Source organism: Leucoraja erinacea, chromosome 8 (assembly GCF_028641065.1).
Source record: "Leucoraja erinacea ecotype New England chromosome 8, Leri_hhj_1, whole genome shotgun sequence".
NCBI classification, from domain to species: Eukaryota; Metazoa; Chordata; class Chondrichthyes; order Rajiformes; family Rajidae; genus Leucoraja; species Leucoraja erinaceus.
The window spans coordinates 56443361-56469395 of NC_073384.1; the positions used below are offsets into that span (position 1 = coordinate 56443361).

The following is a 26035-nucleotide window of genomic DNA, read 5'->3' on the forward strand; positions in this document are numbered from 1 at the left end:
TGCTTAAATGTTAGTCAGTTAGTTTGGAGGGCGTTTATGTGAAGGGGGGTGAAGGGTGAAGGGGTAAACTTTAATTCTTAGTCCCCTACCTGGTCGGAGAGGCGGGGAGCGGTCCATGCCTTACCGGGTCGCCATGCAGTAAGCTCCGCAGCGCTGTGGCCGCCAACTCTCAGCTGGGGCTGCGGGCGTCCGGCCGCGGGCGGCGCCGGTTGTAGCTCCGACCCTGGCAACTCTACCCCTGGCTGCGCGGCGCTCGAAATCAACTGCCGCCCGCGGCCGTACGCCCACAGCCCCAGCTCCGCGAATGTTGGGAGTCGGTGGCGTCGCAGCGCTGGGATACCAGCGGGGAGCGGGCAATGCCTTACCGGGTCGCCGTGCGGTAAGCTCCGGAGCGCTGTGGCCGCCGACTCCCAACATTCAAGGAGCTGGGGCTGCGGGCGTCCGGCCACGGGCGGCGCTGCATTTGGAGCGCCTCGCAGCCAGGGGTAGAGTTGCCGGGGTCGGAGCTACAACCGGCGCCGCCCGCGGCCGGACAGAGCCCCCAGCTCCGCGATGTTGGGAGTCGCCGACCAGGTAGGGGACTAAGAATTAAAGTTTACCCCTTCCACCCCACCCCACCACCACCACATAAAATCCCTCCAAACTAACTGACTAACATTTAAGCAATGATTTACAATGATTCCCAAGTCTCCGAGGACGAGGCAGCCGCTCCAGACTTTTCAAGCCGCCCGCGCTACCTACCTAATCTACGCTAAAAATCTTCCATTCGGAAATCCGAAAATGTCCGAAATCCGACAAGTGTCTGGTCCCAAGGCCTTCGGATAAAAGGTTGTACACCTGTACTACGTATGAATCTGGACATAAATATGGTTGAACCACTGGTAAAATGAATCATCCACCTTGAATTGAAGACTGGAGAGAACTGAACAGAACTTCCTTCAACTCTGAATGTTACAGTGCTTGTAGATTCCCCATAATGCATGTGGAAGCCATTTGCTCCATTGGACTTGCATTGACCAGTCTTTGGATAGAATTATTCACCCAGACAAAAACACTTAGCAGGGCTCGAAATTCACGGTTGCCCGGGTGCCAATGACCACTCAAACTGCCGCCGGGCAACCTAAACGGCCAGTCATTTTGCCCGGCTTGGCAACTTGGTTTATACCGAAGATAGACACACAAAAACTGGAGTAACTCCGCGGGTCCGACAGCATCTCTGGAGAAAAGGAATGTGACGTTTTGTGTCGGCGACGGTTGTGGGAAAGATGCTAAGTGTGGCGTGACCATCAATGCGCTTTGAAATAAATTTTACTCAGATGCAAGCTAAGGAATGGGATAATTGTCAGCTGTTAGTTGGACAAAATCAGGACATTTTATTATTTGTCAAAACATATTTCTCAATGTTTCTTGTTTAAAACCTGCACAATCACCCAAATTACTTATTTATTTATCATCTAATAACAGACAAGCCTGCAGCATGGAATGATGTCAACAATCCTGATTGGGCACCCACTGTGAGCAGGATAGACAATGTGCACAGGAACGCTATGCACGTGCAACAAGAAGAGAGTATTAAAGCAGATTTGGTCGCAGCTATAGATGCTTGAGATGCTTTATTTCAAAAAGCATTGATAGTTTACGATTATTTAAATGGTAAATGTAGCTTCAGAAGCGTTTTCATTTTGCATGTTAAAACCCATCTGAGAACCATGGGCGATTTTGCAATTTTACTGACGGATTTTTCACTTTTAAAACTTTTCATATAACAAATGAATAAAGATAAAAAAGTCAATAATGCCTTACTTTTGATGAAATGCAGTGAGCAAACGCGATAATTCCCGATATTTTGGATCTTTAAATCTCCACAACAAATGTCCGCTAAGCACTTCCGCTGTTTTTGCACCTTCAGCTCCCTCTTGAATTTACCTTAGTTTCTATCTTTCTTTTGGACTGTAAATTTAGGTAGCTGTGCCTCACGGTCACCCCGACTGGCACAGTAAATTGCAGCTCAAAAACTGGCCGTTTTCGATGTTTTTAACGGGTGTGAAAGTGCGTGTTTTCCCATTCACTAACATGTACCGGAAGTGACGAGTGTCCTCCAGTTAAAATTTGCGGTCACGTGGGTCAGGATCTACGCTCCAGTGACCTTTCGTGAAATCACCCTATTCAGTCCTCACTGACATTCCCTGTGCTCCCCACTCCCCCCCCCCCCATCTATTTATCCTGCACTGATCTCCCTAGCCACCTCGCATTGATTCTCCTGCCACTCCCCATCAATCCTACACTGGTCCCCCAATTCATCCTGTACTGACCCCCTTCCAATCCATCCTGCACTGCTCACCCCTTCATCCGGCACTGCTCCCTCCATCCATCCTGCACAGATCCCCCCCATTCAACCCCACTGACATCCCCCGCGCTCTCCCCTCATATTTTTACCTACTCCAACCAACACTCACTAATTCCCCTGCCTCAATCCATCCAATCCACACCGATTCATACACCACCACCCCCACCCCCTCGACCCTATTGTGCTGGAAATGTCTTCAGATTGACTATGTTTGATAACGGAATGCATTCAAATATGTTTTAATTCCCAGTGTTATTATTTGTTTTAATCCATAAAGATGGATTAATTAAATTTTGAACACGTGAAACATTAAAACGAGTTTGATTGTCACTGACACGTTATTACAGAATTCATTTTAATGGCAAATCAATGCTGTTAATATGGAGTATCAGTACTGTAGTTATTTAATGAGCAACATTCACAACTATACTGAAATTTAAGCTAAATAAATTATTATCAGAGAAGATTATAAGATTACTCCAAATTACAAAACAAGAACATTTCGAATTTGGGGATAAACCCCATAAACGTTTGGCACGCCAACTGAAAAAACGGGAAAAAGATCGTGCAATTTTAAAGATTAAATCAGATAGAGGGGATTTATTAAAATTACCTAATGATATCAATAAAAGATTTGCTCAATATTACAAGAATTTATACACATCGAAACGCTAATAGACAATAATAAAGTTTCAGAATTTTTCGACAATTGTAACCTTCCAAAACTAGAATTGAAGGAACAAGAGGAACTGGGAGCACAAATTACAGCTAAGGAAATAGAAGACACAATAAACACACTTAAGAATGGAAAAACACCAGGACCAGACGGATTCAGTAATGAATTTTACAAATGTTTTTACGACATAGTTACACCACGTCTACAGAAAATGTATACATACGCTTTTAAAGAACAAATCTTACCTGAAACACTAGCAGAATCAATGATCACATTAATACTTAAAAAAGATAAAGATATAGAAGAACCAGGCTCATATAGAGCTATTGCTTTGTTAAATACGGATCAAAAAATATTAGCGAAAACACTAGCTCGAAGACCAAGTCAATATGTTAGTAAATTAATAAATGAGGATCAAACGGGATTTATACTTAAGAGACATTCATTTAATAACCCGAGACGTCTGTTTAACATAATGCACTCTCACAAACCTCAAGAACAAGAGTTATCTATCATTTCATTGGACGCAGAAAAAGCGTTTGATCAAGTAGAATGGGATTATATGATTAAAGTATTGCAAAGGTTTCAAATGGGAGAGAGCTTCATCGCATGGATAAAATTATTATATAACAAACCCACGGCTAGAATATTAACTAATAATATACTATCTACGAAATTCCAATTAACAAGGGGCAATAGACAAGGATGTTCATTATTTGCTCTGGTAATTGAACCTTTAGCTGAAAAAAATTAGAACACACCCGGATATTTACGGTTATAATACAAAATATTCAAATAACAAAATATCCTTATACGCAGACGATGTATTACTGTATATCACAAAACTCCAAATCAGTATACCAAACATATTAAATCTAATTGAGGACTTTGGATCTTTCTCAGGATACAGAATAAACTGGAACAAAAGTGAAACTATGTCGATAAAACCGAAAGACTCAACACATCTCTTGAAATTCCCCTTTAAAATAGCCACAGAAAATTTTAAATATTTAGGAATCGAAATCACTAGAAATTATCACGCTATGTTTAATGCCAATTATAGCCCCTTACTTAAGAAACTAAATAATCTAATTAAATTCTGGAAAACGCTCCCGATGTCTTTAATAGGTCGAATAAATGCTATAAAAATGATCCCACAAATCCTATATTTATTTCAATCAATTCCAATATATCTTCCAAAAAAGTTTTTCAAAAAACTACTCAGACATTACAGATTTTATATGGGATTACAAATCCCACAGAATACAAAGAGCACACCTTAGTAAACCAAAAGAGATGGGTGGTCTAGCGCTCCCTAACTTTATGTACTATAATTGGGCAGTAAATATTAAAAATATGATTCACCTGCTGGACAACTCTGCCCAGCAGGTGGATTGGATTGTAATGGAGAGAGAGGACTGCTCTCCATGTAATACAGGAGCGAATCTCTTCTCCCCAATGAATCTGAATAACAAACATTATAATAAAAATCCAATGATACATAGCACAATTAGAACTTGGAAACAAATAAAACAGAATCTAAAATTAAGAAATCTATCTCTTTTAATGCCAATAGTCAATAACCCGTTGTTTAAACCCTCAATTATAGATAAATCATTTACACAATGGGAAAGAATGGGAATCAAAACGCTCGGAGCCGAATGAATTAGGAAAATTATTATAATTTCAACAATTACAACGGAAATATAATTTGAAAAATAATCAATATTTTAAATATCTTCAAATCCGTGACTATCTGAAAAAATACACAAAAGACTATCATAACATGCCCCCAGACGTATTGGATGAAGTCATGAAGACAAAGGCTGAATCAGCAAATCTAATATCATGCTTATACAACATTATTTTAAATATAGAAATACCTACAACCGATGGTATTAGAAGAGACTGGGAACAAGAACTAGCTATAAAAATTTCAAAAGAGAGCTGGGATAAACACTTACTATATGTGCATAAATGCTCGATCAACGTACGACATACTCTAATTCAATACAAAACATTACAGACTATATTATTCAAAAACTAAAATAAATAAACTTTTCCCCAATGTCTCACCCATTTGTGATAAATGTCAGTCACAAGAAGCTAACATAGCGCACTCTTTTGTTTTCTGTATAAAAATTCAAAAATTCTGGAACAAAATATTTGAAATCTTCACAAAATTATTTAAAATAAAACTTGTACCAAAAGCAGAATGGATCATTTTTGGAATATCGGAAGGTAACCCCGAATTAAATGTGTTTCAAAAGAACTTACTTAATTACGGGCTAATAATGGGGAAAAAAGCTTATACTCAAATTTTGGAAAAATGCTCCAATACCAACAATAAAAATGTGGATTTCAAACATGTTCGAAACACTACACTTGGAAGAGATGAGACTCCTCCTAGCAGGCAAAGCAGACCACTTCCAAAAGACGTGGTCTGCATTTACGGAACTATTACAAGCATAAGGTGCAATAGTAATTTAAAATATAAATGGTACCAGAATCTGGTAACGGGGGGTATAAAATATATATTTTTTTAAAACACGGTTGGTATATCCTTTTTTGCGGAGTTTTGTGTTACAATAGAGCGATTGTCTTTCCTTTTTTCAAGACAAAATTCTTAATATAGCGGCTCCCATAAATAAACAGGAAGCTCAGCGATTTATCGGGCTACTCGGCTACTGGAAGCATCACATACCACATTTGACAATCCTATTACAGGTGCACAACCTTTTATCCGGAGTTCCGGAAACCGAAAAACTCCGAAAACCGGCCATTTTTTCCAGGATGTCGTCTGCACACCAAAGCTCGCGTTTGGCGCCAAACTTGACCCGAAACGACCCACGGTCAACCCAGGTCTGTACTACTGTAGCGGCTGCCTCCTCCCCGGAGACCGGGGAGACACATAAACATTTGTAAATCATTGCTTAAATGTTAGTCAGTTAGTTTGGAGGGCTTTTATGTGAAGGGAGGGGTGAAGGGGTAAACTTTAATTCTTAGTCCCCTAAGCTCCGGAGCGCTGTGGCCGCCGACTCCCAACATTCGCGGAGCTGGGGCTGCGGGCGTCCGGCCGCGGGCGGCACCGGTTGTAGCTCCGACCCCGGCAACTCTACCCCTGGCTGCGAGGCGCTCCAAATCCACCGCCACCCGCGGCCGGACGCCCGCAGCCCCAGCTCCGCAAATGTTGGGAGTCGGCGGCATCGCAGCGCTGGGATACCAGCGGGGAGCGGGCAATGCCTTACCGGGTCGCCGTGCGGTAAGCTCCGGAGCGCTGTGGCTGCCGACTCCCAACATTCGCGGAGCTGGGGCTGCGGGCGTCCGGCCGCGGGCGGCGCTGGATTTGGAGCACCTCGCAGCCAGGGGTAGAGTTGCCGGGGTCGGAGCTACAACTGGCGCCGCCCGTGGCCGGACGGAGCCCCCAGCTCCTCGATGTTGGGAGTCGCTGACCAGGTAGGGGACTAAGAATCAAAGTTTCCCCCTTCACCACCACCACATAAAATCCCTCCAAACTAACTGACTAACATTTATGCAATGATTTACAATGATTCCCCGGTCTCCGGGGAGGAGGCAGCCGCTCCAGACTTTTCAAGCCGCCTGCGCTACCTAATCTACCCTAAAAATCTTCCATTCGGAAATCCGAAAATGTCCGAAATCCGACAAGCGGCTGGTCCCAAGGCTTTCGGATAAAAGGTTGTGCACCTGTACAACCTTTGCACGCCGTCACTCAAAAGAAAGCTTGTTTCGAATGGCACCACATACAGCAGCGGGCTTTTGATACTGCTAAGGAAGCCATCGCCCAGGCCCTGCCACTTCCTCCACGAGAGATAGATGCTCCATTTGAATTGCAAGCCTCAGTAAATTCAGACTTTGTTATTTGGCAGCAACAGAAAAGTCGGACAGTGCCCCAGGTCACGCAAGCTGCCAAATGCAGCCACTCCTTGCACATTTTTTGAAAAACAACTGCTGTGCACTGTCCGACTGGGCACTGGTAGAAAATGAAGGACAGACAGGGGATGGCAAGGCCCTCCTATGACCGGACCTTCCTATCATAATTCTTTCCGAGACCCCCACCCATCCATTTGGAAGCTGCAGTTCAATTGTTAAATGGAAAAGGTACATTGCTGAAAGAGCTGCCAAAGGCGTGGATGGTGTCAGCAATTTACACGAGCAAGTTGCTGAAACCCCTCAGTCTGCAGATCCTGACCTGGCCACAGTCCCTTGCTTGCCAGACTCACCAATTAAATGGTGGGCACCACTGAGCAAACTATCCATATGGTCAGCAACGAAATGCATGGTACACAGAGGGTCTGCAGTATGGAGAAACAGAGAGTGATGCTGGAAGGCAGCAGCTTTTAACCCTGATACACAGACGATTTTACAGCAACAAGGCTCTGAAGGTTCCAGCCAATATGCAGAATTGGTCACAGTCCACTTGGTACTGGAGGAAGAAGACAAGGAAGCTGATATCTACACTGACTCCTGGGCTGTCGTCAAGAGCATGGCTGCATGGTTACCGAAGTAGAAGGAGAAGTATTAGAACATTGCAAGAAAGCCTCTTTGGGGCAAGACCATCTGGCAAGATATTAGGGAGAAAGTCTGATTGCATGCCCATCACTGTCCGTCATGTGAGCACACACATGAACAATTACTCTGACGTGACTTTGCACAATAACATCATGGATCAGATTGTGCAAGTAAAATCAGTAGAAACCATTGAGGAAGAACAGTGCCCTCTGTGTGTATGGGCACATGAGACTTCTGGACATTTAGGAATCAAGGAACTGTGCAGTGGGCTAAACAGAGACTTTTGTCGCTCTCCTTTGACAAAGTTAGAGAGTGTGGGTCAGTGCTAGGTCTGCCAAAGAGTTTAAAAACATCCATTATTTAAGTGGCACACATTAAGCGAGGGAGCAGCCATGCTCAGATTTAGCAAGTCGGCCATGTTGGTCCACTTCCCAAGCAACAAAAATACTAATATATTTTAACAATGGTTGACACATACTCTGGCCTTTTGATGTCAATGACTTCTGTCAAGCTGATCAGGATAATAGCCTCCATGGCCTTCAGCAGCTCATATCCTACTAAGGAGACCGTCTTGAAATACAGTCTGACAATGGATCCCATTTTTCAGGACAGACAGTACGAGGATGGGCATCTGACAGTGGTGTACATTGGTTGTTACACATTCCTCACAACCCTCAAGCGTCAGGCATGAATGAGGCGGATGAATGGCCTGCTTAAGAAACAGATTTATGATTCTTACGCCTACCCATACCCAGAAAAGATGGTTTGTCTGTTTTGCCTCAAGGTTTGTATAACTTGAACAATTGTCCCTTGATGGGTGGCTCACCAATGCAGAGCACGATGAATTCTAACTGCACCAACTTCATGCCTACTCCCACTCATGCTCCAGCTTCCAAAATGTCAGGGGGGTGGGGTAGGATGGTATGGAGGCAACACCTAAATAACCCTTCTTGCGGATGGGCAAGGTAATGTAATTTGGGTATTAACACAAGGATAGCCAGTGGTGGTTTGTTTAGATTCAGGAAAAACTACGCAGAGCAAATAAGATATTTTACTGGCAATAAGAGCCGGTATTACTTTGGCTTTCAGATAACATGGCTGTCAGACTGTGCACTTGTTTGTGATCAGCACGTGATGGTGACTGTTCGGTTCCAACAACCGTACCAGATGATTGAATCTAGAAGGGATTATCATGAAACTGATGAAGAGAGACAATCAGAACCTGGAGGATATCAATCTTCTGGAACTGACATATTTTTCTGGAACTGATGATTTTATAATGAACTACTGACTATTATTGTTTCCACTTGTATACTCAGTAACATGCAGTTAGATGGGTGCTAATTACATTACAACTCCAAGGGGTGGAATGTAATGCAATGGTTAAACAGACTATGTCAGCTAAAATTGAGTTGACTGCTAAATTAGCAGCACCACATTTCAAACCCTGCTCAGGAAAACAGGTAGATGTTTTCGAAAAATGCTTAGGCTAACTCCAAGGGACCAGTACATCATGAGGCCACCTGCAAGGTCGCTAAGATAAGCTTTGTCTTCCGATAGACATCCGAGACTGGCTTGACGTCTGATAGGACACATAACGCACACCATTATGGTACCAAGGAGGATAGCTAGTTTGACAGGTTTCACCTGCTATTCTTATAGAGATAAAAGTTATTATATAAGTGTATACTTCTCCCATTAGAACAGAGCTTCACCTTTTGGGAGAGATTGAAGAGAACTTCACTGAGAGGGAGAGAGAGAGAGATTGGGCCGTGGTGTGTGCGGTGACAGCCAGACAGAAGAATCGAATATTTTGAATTGTTACTTTATTGATAGTTTTTTCTGTTTTATGTATTTTGCTTTAATAAATAGTTATTTGTGCTCTTCAGCATGTGCTTTATCCATTAATTGGTCCAAATCTGTAAATCCTACATATATTTCGTTACACCTCACAGCAAAAAGGAAATATATTTTTCCTCATATTGTCTCAAGTTCATTTTTCACGTTACTGACTTTTATTCCAAGGAAGTAATTTTCTTATATGTAATTTACCAAACCTATTTGTGATTTTGAACACCAATAATTGAAACCCAATTTAACATTCTCTGCTCTGCAGGACAACTCCTGTTTCTGCACACACTTGGTACGTTATTGCTGTTACGATTCTTATGAATTTTTTTTGCACTCTCTGAAGGCCAGGACAACCTTAAGCAAGTGCAGTACTCAAAATAGTATAGGGGATTTTGACACACAGAGGGGTGGTGTGGGTGCAACGCCATTGGGGTGGTGGTGGGGCAGGCAGATCACTGGAGCTTTAGATTGGCACCCATTTGCAGGGACCGACAACTTATCAAATTTAAACACAGTCAGGAAAGGACACAATATTGTACAAAGTACATCCCAAGGTACATGTTAGTGAATGGGGAAAATTATCTCACGTTTCAAATTCACAGAATATATGTATCCAAGTCGAAAGGTTTATAAATTAGAAACTTATGAGAGTGAATTAATTCAGTCTATCATACCTTGCTATTGCTCTGCTCACACTGTCCAGTCATCTTGGCCAATTCTTCATGGCATTTTGAGAGTTTGCGTTCTTTCTCGAAAAGATCAGATTTAGTTTTCTCAAATTGAAATTGAATTTCAACAAGCTTGCTCAGATGATTTTTCACTTCTTTCTGCTTAGCTTCAAATCGAGATTCCAGATCCAAAACTTTAGTTTGCAGTTCTTCAATTGAAAAAACAAAGCGTCCATCAATATTGTATATTAGACCGTCACACAAAGGAAACGATTTAATATTGAGGAGAAATTAACCAATATCGGGTAATTATTTCGCGTTCATTGCTCGCTGTACATTGTACATCAAAAAGTAAGGCATTATTGACTTTTTTTATCTTTATTGAAAACGCGATTAAAAACGCGATAATTCCCGATGGGTGCCTGGAACACATTGCCATTGGGGTGGTGGTGGAGGCAGATACAATAGTGACATTTAAGCTTTTAAGATTGGCACATGGATTTGCAGGGAATTGAGGGACATGGATCACTTATCAAATTTAAACACAGGGCATCAGACGGAAAGTGTATCACAATATTGTACAAAGTAATTCCAATAGTACATGCTGAATGGAAAGTAAAAATGGAATAAATTATCTCAACGTTATCGCAAATTCACAGAATATATGTATCCAAGTCGAAAGGTTTATAAATTAGAAACTTATGAGAGTGAATTAATTCAGTCTATCATACCTTGCTATTGCTCTGCTCACACTGTCCAGTCATCTTGGCCAATTCTTCATGGCATTTTGAGAGTTTGCGTTCTTTCTCGAAAAGATCAGATTTAGTTTTCTCAAATTGAAATTGAATTTCAACAAGCTTGCTCAGATGATTTTTCACTTCTTTCTGCTTAGCTTCAAATCGAGATTCTAGATCCAAAACTTTAGTTTGCAGGTCTTCAATTGAAAAAACAAAGCCGTCCATCAATATTGTACATTAGATACTATCACACAAAGAGAAAATTCGGAATGGCTAATATTGGGGAGAAGTTGCAGTATATTTGACCACGGAGCTTGACCAATGCTAATTTTTCCACCTTGATTCATTGGTGAAAAATACCCATTTACAGTACATTGTACCATGTTTAAGAGAAGGGAGAAGGACAATTTGAGGAAAACCTTGGATTGTTGATAGTTAACCCAGTTTAATATCATAAGATCAACTCAATTTTTGTTACTAACATGAGTGATATTTTAAATGAAAGCTGGAAAATATGGGGACTACCCTGAGGAAATCCAAGCTGTCACAGGGAGAACTTGCAAACTCCATATTGACAGCACACAAGGTCAGGATCAAACCTGGGTCTCTGTGAGGCACTCTGTTGCTGTGAGGCAGCAGCTCTACCAGCTGCAACCCTGTACCCCTGCCCCGCCAGTTGTGTTTCAGTTGGATTACCAATATATTGATAGTCCTTGCTTTCCGAAGGGCCTTCCCTACTCCCCCTAATCCCTATGTTCTATGTACCCCTGCCCCACCAGTTGTGTTTCAATTACCAATATATTGATAGTCCTTGCTTTCCCCCCTCCTTCCCCTCCCCTTCCCAGCTCTCCCATAACCTACTGTCTCCGCCTCTTCCTTTCTTCTTCCCGCCCCCCCACATCAGTCTGAAGAAGGGTCTCCACCCGAAACGTCACCTATTCCTTCGCTCCATAGATGCTGCCTCACCCACGGAGTTTCTCAAGCATTTTGGTCTACCTTTGTGTCAATCAAGACGCCCATCTCTGCTAGTCCTATTTTCCTGGGTTTGACCCATATCCCTCTCAGCAATTCATATTTATGTGCATAGAGTCTGCATTTAAAAAAAAGCTACAGGAAGCGGCTTCCCTTATAACTTGAGAATTCCCTTATGAGCAGTTATTAGAAAATTGTCTTTGCTGGTTACTACAATACCTTGATTTTGTAATTTTAGCTGCTCCACCTGCTTTGAACTGTCTGTGGTATTGCTAAACCTTCCTGTAGAATGGGTGCCCATTTCCAAAGACTTGGGATGGTGCTTGAAGGGAGTTTCTTCCTGTTCCCACTGAAAATTCATGGCAACGCCCTTTAACGGGGTCTTCAGTGAATGCTGACTTGGAGTTTGATCTTGTTGCCATGGAAACCCCGCAGAAGCAGACGGATGCCGCGCAACATTCCGCTGGCTAATGGAGCTTTGAGGTTGAGGTTGGTTGACCAACTGCAAAATTGAAAACAATAATACATTTTATTTCAGAAATGTTCTACTACAACAATGTTTAGTTTAGTTTATTGTTGTCACGTGTACTGAGGTACAGTGAAACGCTTTTGTTTGCGTGCTATCCAGTCGAAGAAAAGATACGAACGTGTACAATCGAGCCATCCACAGTGTACAAATAAAGAAGATAGAGTACAACATTTAGTGCAAGATTTCACATTGAGGTCCAATAATATAATTCAAAAGTGTCTAATAGGATAGATGGGTGGTCAGGACTGCCCTCTACACAATGAGGACCGACCATTCAGTTGCCTGAAAATAGCTGGGAAGAAACTAGTCATACAGCTTTGAAAGACCCTTTGGCCCAATTTGCCCTCACCGACCAACATGCCCCAGCTGCACTAGTCCCACCTGCCTACATTTGGCAGATAGCCTTCTAAGCCTATCCTATCCATTACAGTAAGACTGAGGACCTCCTTTACACAACTCCAAAATAATGGCGCCGTGCAGTTGAACATCAGTGTTCCTGAGTAGAGTAATATTGATACATCTTTCTGCTTTAGTGGACCCTTTAGAAACTCTTCCTGAATCTGGAAGCCTGCCTTTTCAAACTTCTGAACCTCGTGTCTGATGTGAGCAAGGAGAAGAGGGAGTGACCAGGATGAGAACAGTCCTTGAGCCTACTCTTGACCCTTTACAGTGCTATAAGCCTACATTGAGAAAGTCCTTCTCCTGGAGGGTAACTTCAGTGGTTTCGTGGGAAAGACACCGAGGGAAAAGAATGTCAGTCTGATGGTTGAGAATGATCATGAGAACCCAGTCAACTCGGGGAGAGGGTTAACCAAGTCTGTGGAAATGAAAATAATTGGCGTTAAAGGTGACAAAGACAGAGGAACTGAGAGAATGGAAGAGTTCTTCCAAGTAGCAGAGTAGAAAAAAGTGTAGAGAAGGTTTCCAAGAGAATACGTTGACTTGGAGATGATAGTAGTTGTTAACTTATCCCATGAAATGGAGATGCCAGGGAAAAAAAGTTGTTAAAGTTGGAACAGGCGAAAGTGAGACCAAGGTGGAAATTGGGAACAAATGTAATGAAATTCTTGGGAGTTCACATTGATTTGGGTCTTATTGAACATCTTGGGGGCATTGTGCTATGGATAAGAAGCTATGTAAATGCAAATGGTCACTGTTGCAATCTGTGTTGAAGAGTAGCTTGCCTTGTATACAGCTAACAAATCATCTGGAACGCACTGACAGGCTCGCGGAGACAGATTCAATTGAGGCTATCGAGAGCAAGCACATATTGAGCTCAGTTCTTTTTGTCCTTTCCCTTTAACTGATAGGGTATGGAAAAAAAGTGTAATGTGGAATCATTCATGTTCCAAGTAGAGCCCGCCCTCCACCCTTTACTGCATTGTCAGCAAATTCTCTTTCATGGACAATGACTAATCTTACCTTCGCCTGAATTGTGTCCAGTTGTCTTTCCAATCGGCTTCTTTCTTCCACTTCCTTATTATATTTTTCCTGTAGTTCCCTATATTTTGAGTCTGGTAAACCTATTAAGTGAAAACAAATTAATTAAGAACAAATCAAGCTTTTTCAACTTTCCTTCTCAAAACGACACAATAGTATTAAAGCCTTTGAGTGTAGCATGCAAGATCAGTAGTTACCACATTATGCAATAGCAGTACAATTGTGGATTTTATTGTGGTTAAAAACGTACCACTTGATTTCCTTTTCAAAAAGTTGCGGTAGCACAAGAACAGCAGGTATTAGGCAGAGCACAACAAAGACTTTATAATTATCTTGCAATCTGCTGAAAGATTGCCTAGAATATGTTCATCAACTAATTGTCTCAGAAGCACGGGCTCTATTTATAACCCGATAACAGATAGATTCAAAGAAAGTAAAAACCAGGCCATCCTTCACATCATGTTTATGCCTATAATCTACATTTTATAATATTTAAAGTATAATCTCTATAAATGCATTGCCTCTTCTCATGCATCCTACCAAAATGTATCATTTCACACGCCCCTGTATTAGTCATAGTGATACAGTGTGGAAACATGCCCTTCGGCCCAACTTGCCCACACCGGCCAACAATGTCCCAGCTTCACTTGTCCCACTTGCCTGCGCTTGGTCCATATCCCTCCAAACTTGTCCTATCCATGTACCTGTCTAACTGTCTTTTAAACTATGGGATAGTCCTAGCCTCAACTACCTTCTCTGGCAGATGGTTCCATACACCCACCACCATTTGTGTGAAAAGGTTACCCCACGGATCCCTATTAAATCTTTTCCCTTTCACCTTGAACCTATGTCCTCTGGTATTAAGTTTCATCTGTCCATTTTGTCAACATTGCGACTGTTTGAAGTCAAACACCATTTCCCTAATTTTTCACACTACTTTCAAATTTTGTGTGGTCTCTATATCATAATTATTTCCCCCTGCACAGTTGAATTTGCCATTTATCCATGTCTCAGCACCAAGCTCCAGGAAGCGCAATCGCCTTCCTCTAGTGAATGAAGCAACCATTCACCACAAATCTCCTTTGTATCCTATGCCTCTTTTGTTTCCAATAGTTCTGACAAGCCTTTGATAAAGGCACGATCAAACAGCATTTGGAAATCCAAATGCACTCAAAAAAGTTATAAATCTGATTCGTAAAACATGAACTAACTTTTTGCACATTCCATTAATTCACATTCTGAATGTGAATGTATTTTCATCCTGAATTGATGTTTTAAAAAGCAGACACAAAGGCCTCGTCTCACTGGGTTTATTCTACACACTATGTTAACGAATGACTCAATGTGATTTTTTACGTTAAAATCTTTACAATATTGAAATATAACCCCAAGCATACCAGATACAATTTTTTTTGGTGTTGGGGACGTAGAAAGCTTCTTTTCTGGTGTTCCAAATGATACATCTGCAGGCACTGCATTTGTTTGGCATCGCTCGAATTCAGATCTGTATCTATAAAACCAAGAGTGCAGGTGTTAGAGGGCAGTAAGATCTAACTGTCTTTCCATTTACACGACCTGTAATAATTCTTAGTTTCATTTCAACAGTAACTGAAGGATAAAACAAAATTCCTAAATGCAGTTCAGCTAAATAATTAAGGTACTTAATAAAAATAATTTGAACAAATATGGATCCCTTAATTTTTCTTGCTTATTAATACATTTATACAATATTTTGTTAATATTAATTTCCTGGCTTTCAAAGAGAGCAAATGCAAAATATGTAGTTACGAATTTCATTTAAAGACTCACAAATGACTGCTTATAATCTCATTACTTATGAATTGATTGTGAGTGCAGCCTACGTCAAAAAGAGTATATATATCCATTCACCACATACATTCTACTACATAAGGAGAATAAATAAAATGGAAAAGACAGCAAAAGTCACATCATTATGACGATAGAGACCATTTTCTTCTTCAGTCATTTAATCCTTTCTTTAATCTGAATACAACAACTCCTTGCTGAGATACAGTTCCAAATGAACTCTGATATCCGAAATGGCTGCATTTTGTGTTCAAAAGAAATAGAAAGTCCATAGGTTTTCTTGACATACATGAATTCAACATGAATTCCATATGATGCACCTCAATAGGAGTTACTGAATACTGATTAGCCATTGAAAGCGTGATGGTTTTTCCTCACATTACAGCAGAGGAACTGAAGTGTAGTACCCATCCTACCATTGGATATCATAGAGTTCCAGGTCTTTACATTTACCAACATAACCAGATATGTTTAAGTGCTAATTTACATTGAAGACATAAAAGGAAATCAGAAACGTTAAAACATCTACATTGGGGTTGTTTCCTTTGAGGAGAGAAGGCTGAAGGAGGCACAGATAGTTATACAACATAATGGTGGGGGATATAGGTAGAGTGGATTGCAAGACACTTTTCCACATAAAGAAGATATCCAAAACCTGAGTGCATAGGGTTAAGGTGAGTAAAAGGTTTAGAAGAGAACTGATGAATTATTTTTCACACAGAAAGACATATGCAATCTGGAACGTATTGCGTGCACATGAAATTTCTTCAGCCAGAGGGTGGAGAATCTGTGAAACTGGGTATTTTTAATGCGGAGATTGATCGGTTCTTGATTAGTAAAGGTATTGAAGGTTACAAGCAGAAGGCAGGAGAATGGGGTTGAGAGGGAAAAATAGATCAGCCATGTTTGAATAGCAAAGCAGGTTCTGTTGTCCGAATGGCCTAATGCTGCTGCCATGTCTCATGTAAGGTGGTGACAATATCTTTAAATGATCACATTTAAACTAGATCAGTACTTGAATCACCAAGGCATTGAAGTTTCCAGAAGAAGTGCTGGTGAATGAGATTAGTAATGAAGGGTACGATGGTCAGCCTAGACATGGAGGGGCAAAGGGTATGTTTCTATGTTGTGTGACCCAATAATTCTACTGTTAATCCAAGAAATGACTCCAGTTTCAACTGAATTCAAACTGCTAAGTGAATTTAAATGGCACCACCTTGTGGTAGGACTAAGGTTCTTCTTCTTTTATTTCTGGCAGCCATGGGACTTTGGTCGTGCCATGGCCAGCAGAGTTTCTGCACTGTTGGACGAATACCCAACACCCATCCAATTAATTTCTTGCTATATTAAAATATAATATAATGCATTTGAATGAACCCAATGAATTAAAGGTAGTGGGAAACAGAGCCCCCGGTGAGTTTCAGGCTGCAATAGTCAGCTTGTATGTTTCAGACCTCGATCTCCAGTGTTCCTGATCTTGCCTGCAATCACACGCATGCCCAGTGCCACATGGGCAATCTGTGAGCAAGAGGATGGCAAATCCATAGATAACAAGTACTCACTGTAACAACGATTAATTCAGATGAGTAACCATCATGTGTTTTGAAACAATTGGAAAATGAATTACATGAGTTTTATTGTACTTTCTTCTTGGGATCACCTGCTATTATTGCCCATCACTAATTGCTCTTGTGCTGGCACCATGAACTGCTGCAGTCCTTCAAGTAAAGGCCGTTCCACAATGTGGTTGGAAAGAGAGTGAAAGAGCAGAGAAGCAGCAACAATGAAGGAGCAGCAGTATACAAGTACTTCCCTACTTATGCAATAGGTGACGTGCGTAAACTTGCACTTGCATACACAGTTCACTATAGGTGGTCCCGTTTCGTGAATAACCTGGCTCCCCAACCCCACTAGCTGCTGCTTCGCCCTGTCATCCACCTTGATGTTGGTGACTTTGGGGGGAAGAGGAGGAGGCAGCAGTGAAGGGGGGAGCAGCAGAGTGGACAAAGCTACAGGAGGAGGAGGAGGGAATCCCATAGTGACTGTGCGTGGCAATAACATGAAGAAAGTGATATCAGCCAGGGGCTACAACGCAAGCAACAATAGCATCCGCGTCAACTGGATGGTGCGGCATCTGGTGAAGAAAGGCTCGCTCGTGCAGACCATCGGCACCTAGTTCTAAGTTGAAACGATACAAAGGGTTGGAAGAAACTCAGCAGGTCAGGCAGCATCTCTGGAGAACATGGATAAGAGATGTTTCAGATCAGGACCCAAAACATCACTTATCCATGTTCTCCAGGGATGCTGCCTGACATGCAGAGTTACTTCCAACACTCGGTGTCATTTTGTGTATTAACCAGCGTCTACAGCTTGTGGGGTTTTTTTAAACCTAGTTTTAAGGTGATTCCAACTTGCTAAACTCTGACTTAAGCAAATATTTACAGAACATAACCCTTAAGTCAGGGAGTGCCAGTATTACCAAGTTGGAATTCAGTTGATTTTGACAAAAATCTGCAGGTGATGACATGTGCCTAGTCCTAATTTTGCTGATAAACGTTAAATATTTAAGGTGCAGTCAGTAGCTAAGGGTCATGGTGGGCTTGTTGTATTGCTGATGGAGGAGGTACCAAACAAGTAAGAAGGATATTGTTGACAGTCTTGAGAGGACCTGGAGCTCGATCATACTCCAGACCTGTGCCTTGTAGCTTTGGATGTCAAGTGGAGAATTATTTACTTGGGATACCCACCCTCTGGCGTGCTCTTGCAGCCATATTATATATATGATAGGTTTGATATATGATTGGTAATGGCAAAAACGTTTATTATGAGCATTTAGCATTTAATATCAAAAATGGTTGGTTAGATTTTCTTTTGCTCTCACTCTTTGGAGGTGGACGTTGCCTGGAAATATGCTGGTGCAAAAGGTACTTCATATCTATCACTCAGCCAATGTCTGAACCCTTTTGTGCTTAGGAGTTGCAAACTGAAGTGAACAGAGTCCACTTCTGAACTCAGTGTGACAATGCACACTACTCTCCTTCAATCAATATTCAAACCTTTTATTCCCCCCAATCAAATGGTCCCTTGTTTCATGATACCAAGCAGTTCTGCCTATGGGCCACAATATCTTTGTCATTTAATTAGCACAGCAAAAATTATAACTTTAACCTTTTGTTCTCTTGCTCAAGATTCTCCACGTGTTTTTTGCTTGATACAAGTTGACTTTCCAGGTAATTAATTTGTGATTCCTTCAGCTGCAGTTCATGAGAAATCTTCTGCTTAGTTTTCTCAAGATTATTACACGAGTCATTTAGAGTCTGACACTCCCGCTTCAGAGCGCTTGCTTCCGATTTTTCATTCTCCACCTGTTTTACAAGGAGTAATTAAATACGAGTTAATCATCAAAAATTGCTGCCATACTTAGAGATATCCTCCAATCATAATCTTCCCCTCTAGGGGTTTGAAGGGCTATAATTCCATAATCACAGTGCTCTAAAAGTGGCTTATGATTAATTTCCACTTGGACAATGTAGTGTCACCCATTCCTATCCAGAGCTGCTGCCTGTCCTGCTGTTACTCCAGCATTTTGTGTTATCTTCAATGTAAACAGTTTTATAATACAATACAATACCATTTATTTGTCATTTGAACCTCACGTGAGGTTCAAACGAAATTTGGTTTCTGCAGTCATACAAGAAAAGAACCAACACACACACCAACACAATTTACACAAACATCCATCACAGTGAATCTCCTCCTAACTGTGATGGAAGGCAAAGTCTTGTCTGCACTCCATTCTTCTCCCGATGTCAAAGTCAAAGCCCCCAGCGGGCGCTAGCAAGTCCGCAGCCATTTAAAGCCGCGCCGAGCGATGTAAGGCCCTGCTCCAGGTCACTTTCAACCCCGCAATTCGGGCGGGAGAAGTCGCCGTTGCTGGTGCACCGTAAAGCAGTCTTCCACCGGGGACCCGCGAGCTACTGGTGTCACAATCCACCGGAGTCGGGTCGCAGCCGCGCTGCCACCGCAGCTCTCCACGCTCCGAAGCTGGCCAGCTCCACGATGGTAGGTCTGCAGCTCCGCAGGCTCCGTGACTTGAGCCCCCAGGTCGTTCCGGTTGGAGGCCGCTCCACGGTGCTAGGCCCCAACGACAACGGAGACCCGACAGGGAAAAGGTCGGGTCCCCGTGCAGGGAAGCTTTAAAAGTTTTCCCCACCCACACATACACATTTAAAAACCCACTACAAACTATACCCTCAACGGGACAAAAAAATAAAGAAAAGACAGACCGACTGCAGAGGCCGCTGCAACGTCGGTCGCGCCGTCTCTGGAGCAATAAAGCTAACGAGAGCAATAAACCTAAAAAAAACTTAGAATAATGCTATTCCGATAAAGTGAATTCACAGTTGTCTACTTAATGGTTGATTGCACCCACATTTGAACCAGAAGACTTCAGGATTTATATAATCCCGATTCCTCTTGTAAAAATTGCCAGAAAAGAAAATTGTATTCACCTGTCCTTGTTTGGCCCACATCCCTACAAACCTTGTCCTATCCATATACCTGTCTAACCGTTTTTAAATGTCAGGATAGTCCCTGCCTCAACTACCTCCTCTGGCAACTCATTCCATACACCCACCACCCTTTGTGTGGAAAAAGTTACCCTTCAGATTCCTATTAAATCTTTTCTCCTTCACCTTAAACCTATTCCTCTCATGATTTTATGACAAAGTATGCACTGAGATAGTCAATACAGCAAAGAAGATGTTCAGCAGATGCAAGCATTGAGGTGGAAGAAATGGTATTAGCAAAGCCATCGTTTCATGGTCCAAATAACATGGAAAACAAGATACATGAAAACAAGATTACAGCCAGTATGCTTCATTTCCAGAGAGGAAACTCATGACAACCAGGGCTGGGTGTAGGAACTGAAAACAATAGCTTTATTATTTCTGTTTCCACGCTGTATCTCTGAACTAAATATTTAGTGAGAAATTTTCCATGGATAATGCAAGAATCAAGGGAGGTAACAATGAAGTAGAGATTGGTGTTGCCAATGGAAGGTAAAATATAATACTATTTCTCAATAATATTGCAAAAGCATGAGAATGATCCGTCGATGGAGCACGGATATACCCTTGAGAGATACCAGAAGTACAGGGAGTTTTATCGTGGTTACCATCAGACAAACAAATTCGAAAGCAGAATTAATGGACCGACCAATCTAAATGATGGCAGAAAGATGCTGCAGGAGGAGGGTGCACTTACCCATATCTAAGGTGAAACTGAATTTGAGAAAGGGCATTACCTATCACAGTCAAATTGCATAATCAGAGTTCATGGAAACAGGCCCTTCAGCCCAATTTACATATGCCGACCAACATGCCCCATCTGCAGTAGTACTACCCAAAGATTATAGAGCACAGCAAGATGCGCCACTCTGCGAAAAAAGCGTAGTATGACATGGGTATGACATGACACCATTTTATTGAGCAGCAATTTACAATAATATTAATACATTTTACAATAATATTAACTAAATATGTGAAGTGATCGATGCTATATAAAACACTGTTCCCTCCAACACCGATTACACCAAAGATGATAGAGCGGATCAATCTTTGGAACGGATTACACCAAAGATACTAGAGGAGCATTGCCCGCTGCCTCGGGAGCGCCGACCGCGGGCAGACGCTTGAGGCTCTCCCGCCGGCCAACTTCATCTGGTATCGGGGGGGACCGAGAATCAGTCCTGGATCAACTCAGGAGTGGAGGAAACGTCCTCTTCCCCCAAAGATACTAGAGGAGCCTCCAGTATCTTTGCTTTTCCCTGTGACCTGATGTAAGAGCAGATTGTATAACTGTGGAACCCATCCCCGCTACCAAAGATGTCGCGTTTGGCATAAACAAATGGCGGCCGTGACGTTCCGTTACGTACTACACGTCAGCCCATTGGAGGAGTGGTCTATCTTGCTCTGCTCTATAATCTTTGGTACAACCTGCCTGGGTTTAATCCATATCCAAATAGGCCTGACTATGGGTGGATATGGGGATGGGGACAGGACTTTGTGCCTTCCTTCACAATGGGAACCATTGTGGGGGGGATGTTTTTTATGTTTAAATTTCTTTATTATTATTATTATTATATGTGCTGCAATGGCAATAGGCATTTCACTACACCAATTGGTGTATGTGACTAATAAAGAACCTTTGAATATCTCTCTGAACGTATAATATCCATGTACTTGTTTAATGTTTCTTAAACATTGTGAAAGTATCTAATATATTGCGACTTGAGACATTTTCTTGCCAGCCAAAAAGTTAATGGGAGCCGTGGTCATAAATGTTGAAGGCCTTGAGAGATTGATTGGAGTAACAGGAATATGGGGGCAGAAAAAAAAATTCTGCATTTTTTACATTTGCACATTTCAGTTATATTGCATGATAAAAATCCATGTTTTCTTTCAATTTTAGTGTTGTTTTAGGTAATATCTTCACTATGAATGTTTGTCATGTGTACGAGGTGCAGTAAAAATCCTTGTTTTGCTTGGTATCCAAACAGATCAAATATACTGTACATAACAGTAGGGACTAGGGGAAAATAAGTGTTCGGCACGGACTTGTAGGGCCGAGATTTCCTGTTTCTGTGCTGTAATTGTTATATGGTTATATAAACACAATGAGGTCAAACTCAAAAACAATAGATAGAACGAAAGGGAAGAGACAGCATGCAGAATATAGTTCTCAGCATTGTAGCGCATCAATCCCACAGACAAAGTCCAATGTCCATAATGGGGTAAAGGTGAATTGGACAGTGTTACAGTATGCTGACTGCTTTTCTGAGGCAGCATGAATAGATGGAGTCAATGATGGAAAACCTGGTCTGTGTAATGGGTTGCATGTACAACTCTCTGCAATTTGATAAACGTTTACAATATATACATTTTCACCTATGTTTGTTAAACCTACTTGCTAATGTTATATAGTAAAATTGATAACTTATTAGCTTATTGTTTGGAAACCCTAGTGTTCAGAAATTCCATTGATTCAGCAACTTAAACATTGCTGGTTGTTTACCGTGCTTCCTTTAAGCAAACTGGACATCATTTCCCATACTATTCCCACACTCCTTTAAATGCACCCGGCCCACTGGAAAATTTATTATTATCACACTCCTTTTTCACTCACGTTCCTTTTCAGCTCTCTGTTGAAATGCAAATTGCTCACTGAAAAAATGTAACCAATGTTGCTTGGTAGAAAGAAATACAGCATGGAAGCATGCCCTTCAGAGCACAGAGGCCACAGCAACCACTGATCATCCATTCACACTAGTTTTGTGATCGCACTTTCACGACCACTCCCTCCATATCAATTTTACAGAGGCCAATTTACCTACAAGCCAGGTACAAGGTACATGTATTTTGCGGTGGGAGGAATCTCATTGAAACCTACCAAATAATGGAAGGCCTAGATGGAGGATGGAGAGGATGTTTCTAGTAGGTCGAAGTGTCTATGACCAGAGGGCACAACCTCAGGATAAAAGAATGTACCTTTATAATAGAAATGAGGAGGAATTTATTTTGCCAGAGGGTGGTGAATCTATGGAATTCATTGTCAACGAATGCAATCAACTTGGCGTGCACAATCAAATAAAATCAAAAAGAACAAGTTGTCCTACAACATTAGGCTGAGCATGCAAAATGTCAGTCAAAGGCAATATTATTCAGCACATACACCCAAAGGTGCAGTAAAATGATTTTGCCAGCAGCGATACACTTAAAAAGAACACATAATACACAATAAGATTTAACACAAACATCCACCACAGCATTCTTCACTGTGGTGGAAGGCACAAAGTTCAGCCAGTCCTCCTCCCTTGTTCACCCGTGGTCGGGAACATGAACGGTCGAACACACTCCGCGGCTTGTAGTGCCCGAATTGGCACTTTCCTACTGGAGTCCGCGGCTTCAGAATGTTATAGGCCGCAGACTAGCTGTCGGAGCTCTTCTCCAGCGAGGGATCCCAGGCGAAGGTAAGTCCACGCCCCGTCCCCGGCTAGAAGCTCCGCAGACCGTGGCATCAGGATGTTATAGGCCGCAGGCCGGCGGTCGGAGCCGTTCTCCGGCGGGGTATCCCAGGCTCCGTGATGGAAAGTCCACACCGCACCCGTGGATAGAAGCTCCGCAGACCACAGCTTCAGGATGTCGTAGTCCGCAGGCCAGCGATCGGAGCACTCCTCTCTGGCGTCCCCTGGCAAGGGTTCGCCTGCTCCATGATGGAAAAAGTCCACGCTGCCCCAGCTGCTGATTATCCGGGCCCCACTCCAGGAAAAGCCACTCCAATCCAAGCTGTTAAGCCGCGAGAGGGGAAGCAGAGAAGCGACATGGAAAAAGTCGCCTCGCCGTCGAGGATGACTGAAGAACGTTTCCCCCTCCCCCCCCACACAAGACACACCGAGAAACACCCAAAACAAACACTTAGACAAACCAAAAAGTCTAATAACAGACCCGCTGCTGACAGGGCAGCCGACTTGCAGCGCCCCCATTGACTAAAAAGATGATGCAAGAAGAAGATTGTCATGGACAGTGGTGGAGACCGTCATTGGGTATTTTAAAGGCAGTGATTGATAGTTATTTGATTAGTAAGGGTGCCAAAGGTTATAGGGAGAAGGCAGGAGAATGGGGTTGAGAGGGGAAAAAAAAGATCAGCCATGATTGAATGGCAGAGCAGACCCAAAGGACCGAATAGCCTAATTCTACTCCCATGCTTAAGATCTATCCAATTCACCCGTACCCCATTGTGGACATTGTGTATGGAATTGATATAATGCAATACTCAGAACTATATTCTTCACTCTGTATCTTCCCCTTTGCTCCATCTATTCTACTTCAGTTTGACCCTAGATTGTATTTATGTATGGTGCATCTGACCTGTTTGGATAGCATTAAAAGATTAATCAAAAGTGTTCCATGAGTCTATAAAACCCAGAGACCAAGATCATAAGCACATTTATCTTCTGCATCACTACAGGTAAATAGTTCACCTCTACAGTTGATCAAAAACAAAGACAGAAAAATAATACTTGTATGTGGTCCAATGCTCCAAGATTTATAAAATAATACTTCATTTGATAATATTTATAAATAAATAATTTCATTTTTGCACATTTCAGTCTCCCAAAGTCTTCAAAATCAATAAAATATTTTGAAATGCAGCACAAGTTGTTCTGTGGGAAATATAGCAACTAATATACATAACAAGATTTCCACACAACTGACCTGAAGGCCAAATTCATAAAAACATAACTTCGACCTCAATCCCTGCTAGATAAAGGACTTGGTTATTGACTTCAGGATACAGTGGTGGAGTACATGCCCCCATCAACACCAATGGTGCAAAAGTGGAAATGGTAGCCCAACCACATTGATGCAACAGCCTAGAAGGCACGCCAACACCTCTACTTCCTTAGGAGGCTTCAACATGTATACAAACTTCTACAAATGCATCATTGAAAGCATACCTTCGGGCTACATCACAGCTTTTTTTGGGAATAACTCTGCACAAGTCTGCAATAAATTGCAGAGTTGTAGATGCAGCTCAATCCATCACAGACTAGACTCCCTGCATTGACTCCAGCCACACTTCATGCTGCCTCAAAAAAGCAGCCAATGTCATCAAAGACTTCTCCCATCCCAGTCATCTCTTCTTCTCCCATCGGGCAAAATGTACAGAAGTTTGAAAGTGTGCACTACCAGACTCGGGAACAGCTTCTTCTCCTCTATTATCAGGCTTCTGAATGGTCCTTCCTTAAGCTAGGATACTGTCCGATTCACCTTTACCCCAATGCAGACTTTAAACATTGTCTATGTAGCTGATGTACTACAATGTTGAGAACTCTTTGCTGCCCTTTGCTCTCCATATTATATTCAAGTTTGACAATTGCATTTATGTATAGTACTGTCTGATCTGATTGGATTGCATGCAAAACATAGCTTTTCATTGCATCTCAGTATGTGACAGTAATAAACCTGAACTTAATCCAACATTAAATGTCACTGGTCGTGTTTCGCTGGGATTTTATATATGTCACACAGTGGACTTTGGAAAGAAACCTGGATCACTAAAATGTCAGCAAGTCCAATTTTTCAATGCAATTGTATTATTTTTGTAATTAAATTGTGAATCATTAAACCACGGCATGCATTCAATTCTTACTCCTTAACAAAATGCCATTATACTACACTATAAGCAAGATAGCATTTACAAAATCCCTGCTGTAAAAAATATAAGCAGACTCATCTCACTTTACACAGCAACTATAGGTAGAACCAGAGATTTTAGGAATTGCAGTAGATAAAATATACTTCACACAAAAGAAAAGCATTTTAGAAATAAGATTATTTCATCTCTGCTGTTAAATATTTTGGCAAAGGCAAATTAATAGAAATAAATGAAGAACAA

General features: G+C 41.8%; 1 protein-coding gene across 2 annotated transcripts in view; it reads right to left on the bottom strand.

Moving 5' to 3' along the window:
* cenpf (centromere protein F) overlaps window positions 1–26035 on the bottom strand; it is a 59960-nt gene that overhangs the window by 29311 nt on the left and 4614 nt on the right. For both annotated transcript variants that reach the window (XM_055639746.1, XM_055639747.1), the window contains exons 3-7: window positions 18746–18942; window positions 15148–15260; window positions 13733–13833; window positions 12001–12283; window positions 10079–10281 (exon numbers count right to left, since the gene is read on the bottom strand). In XM_055639746.1, coding sequence (XP_055495721.1) covers window positions 10079–10281; window positions 12001–12283; window positions 13733–13833; window positions 15148–15260; window positions 18746–18942 — 897 coding nt within the window. The remainder of the gene's footprint in view (window positions 1–10078; window positions 10282–12000; window positions 12284–13732; window positions 13834–15147; window positions 15261–18745; window positions 18943–26035) is intronic.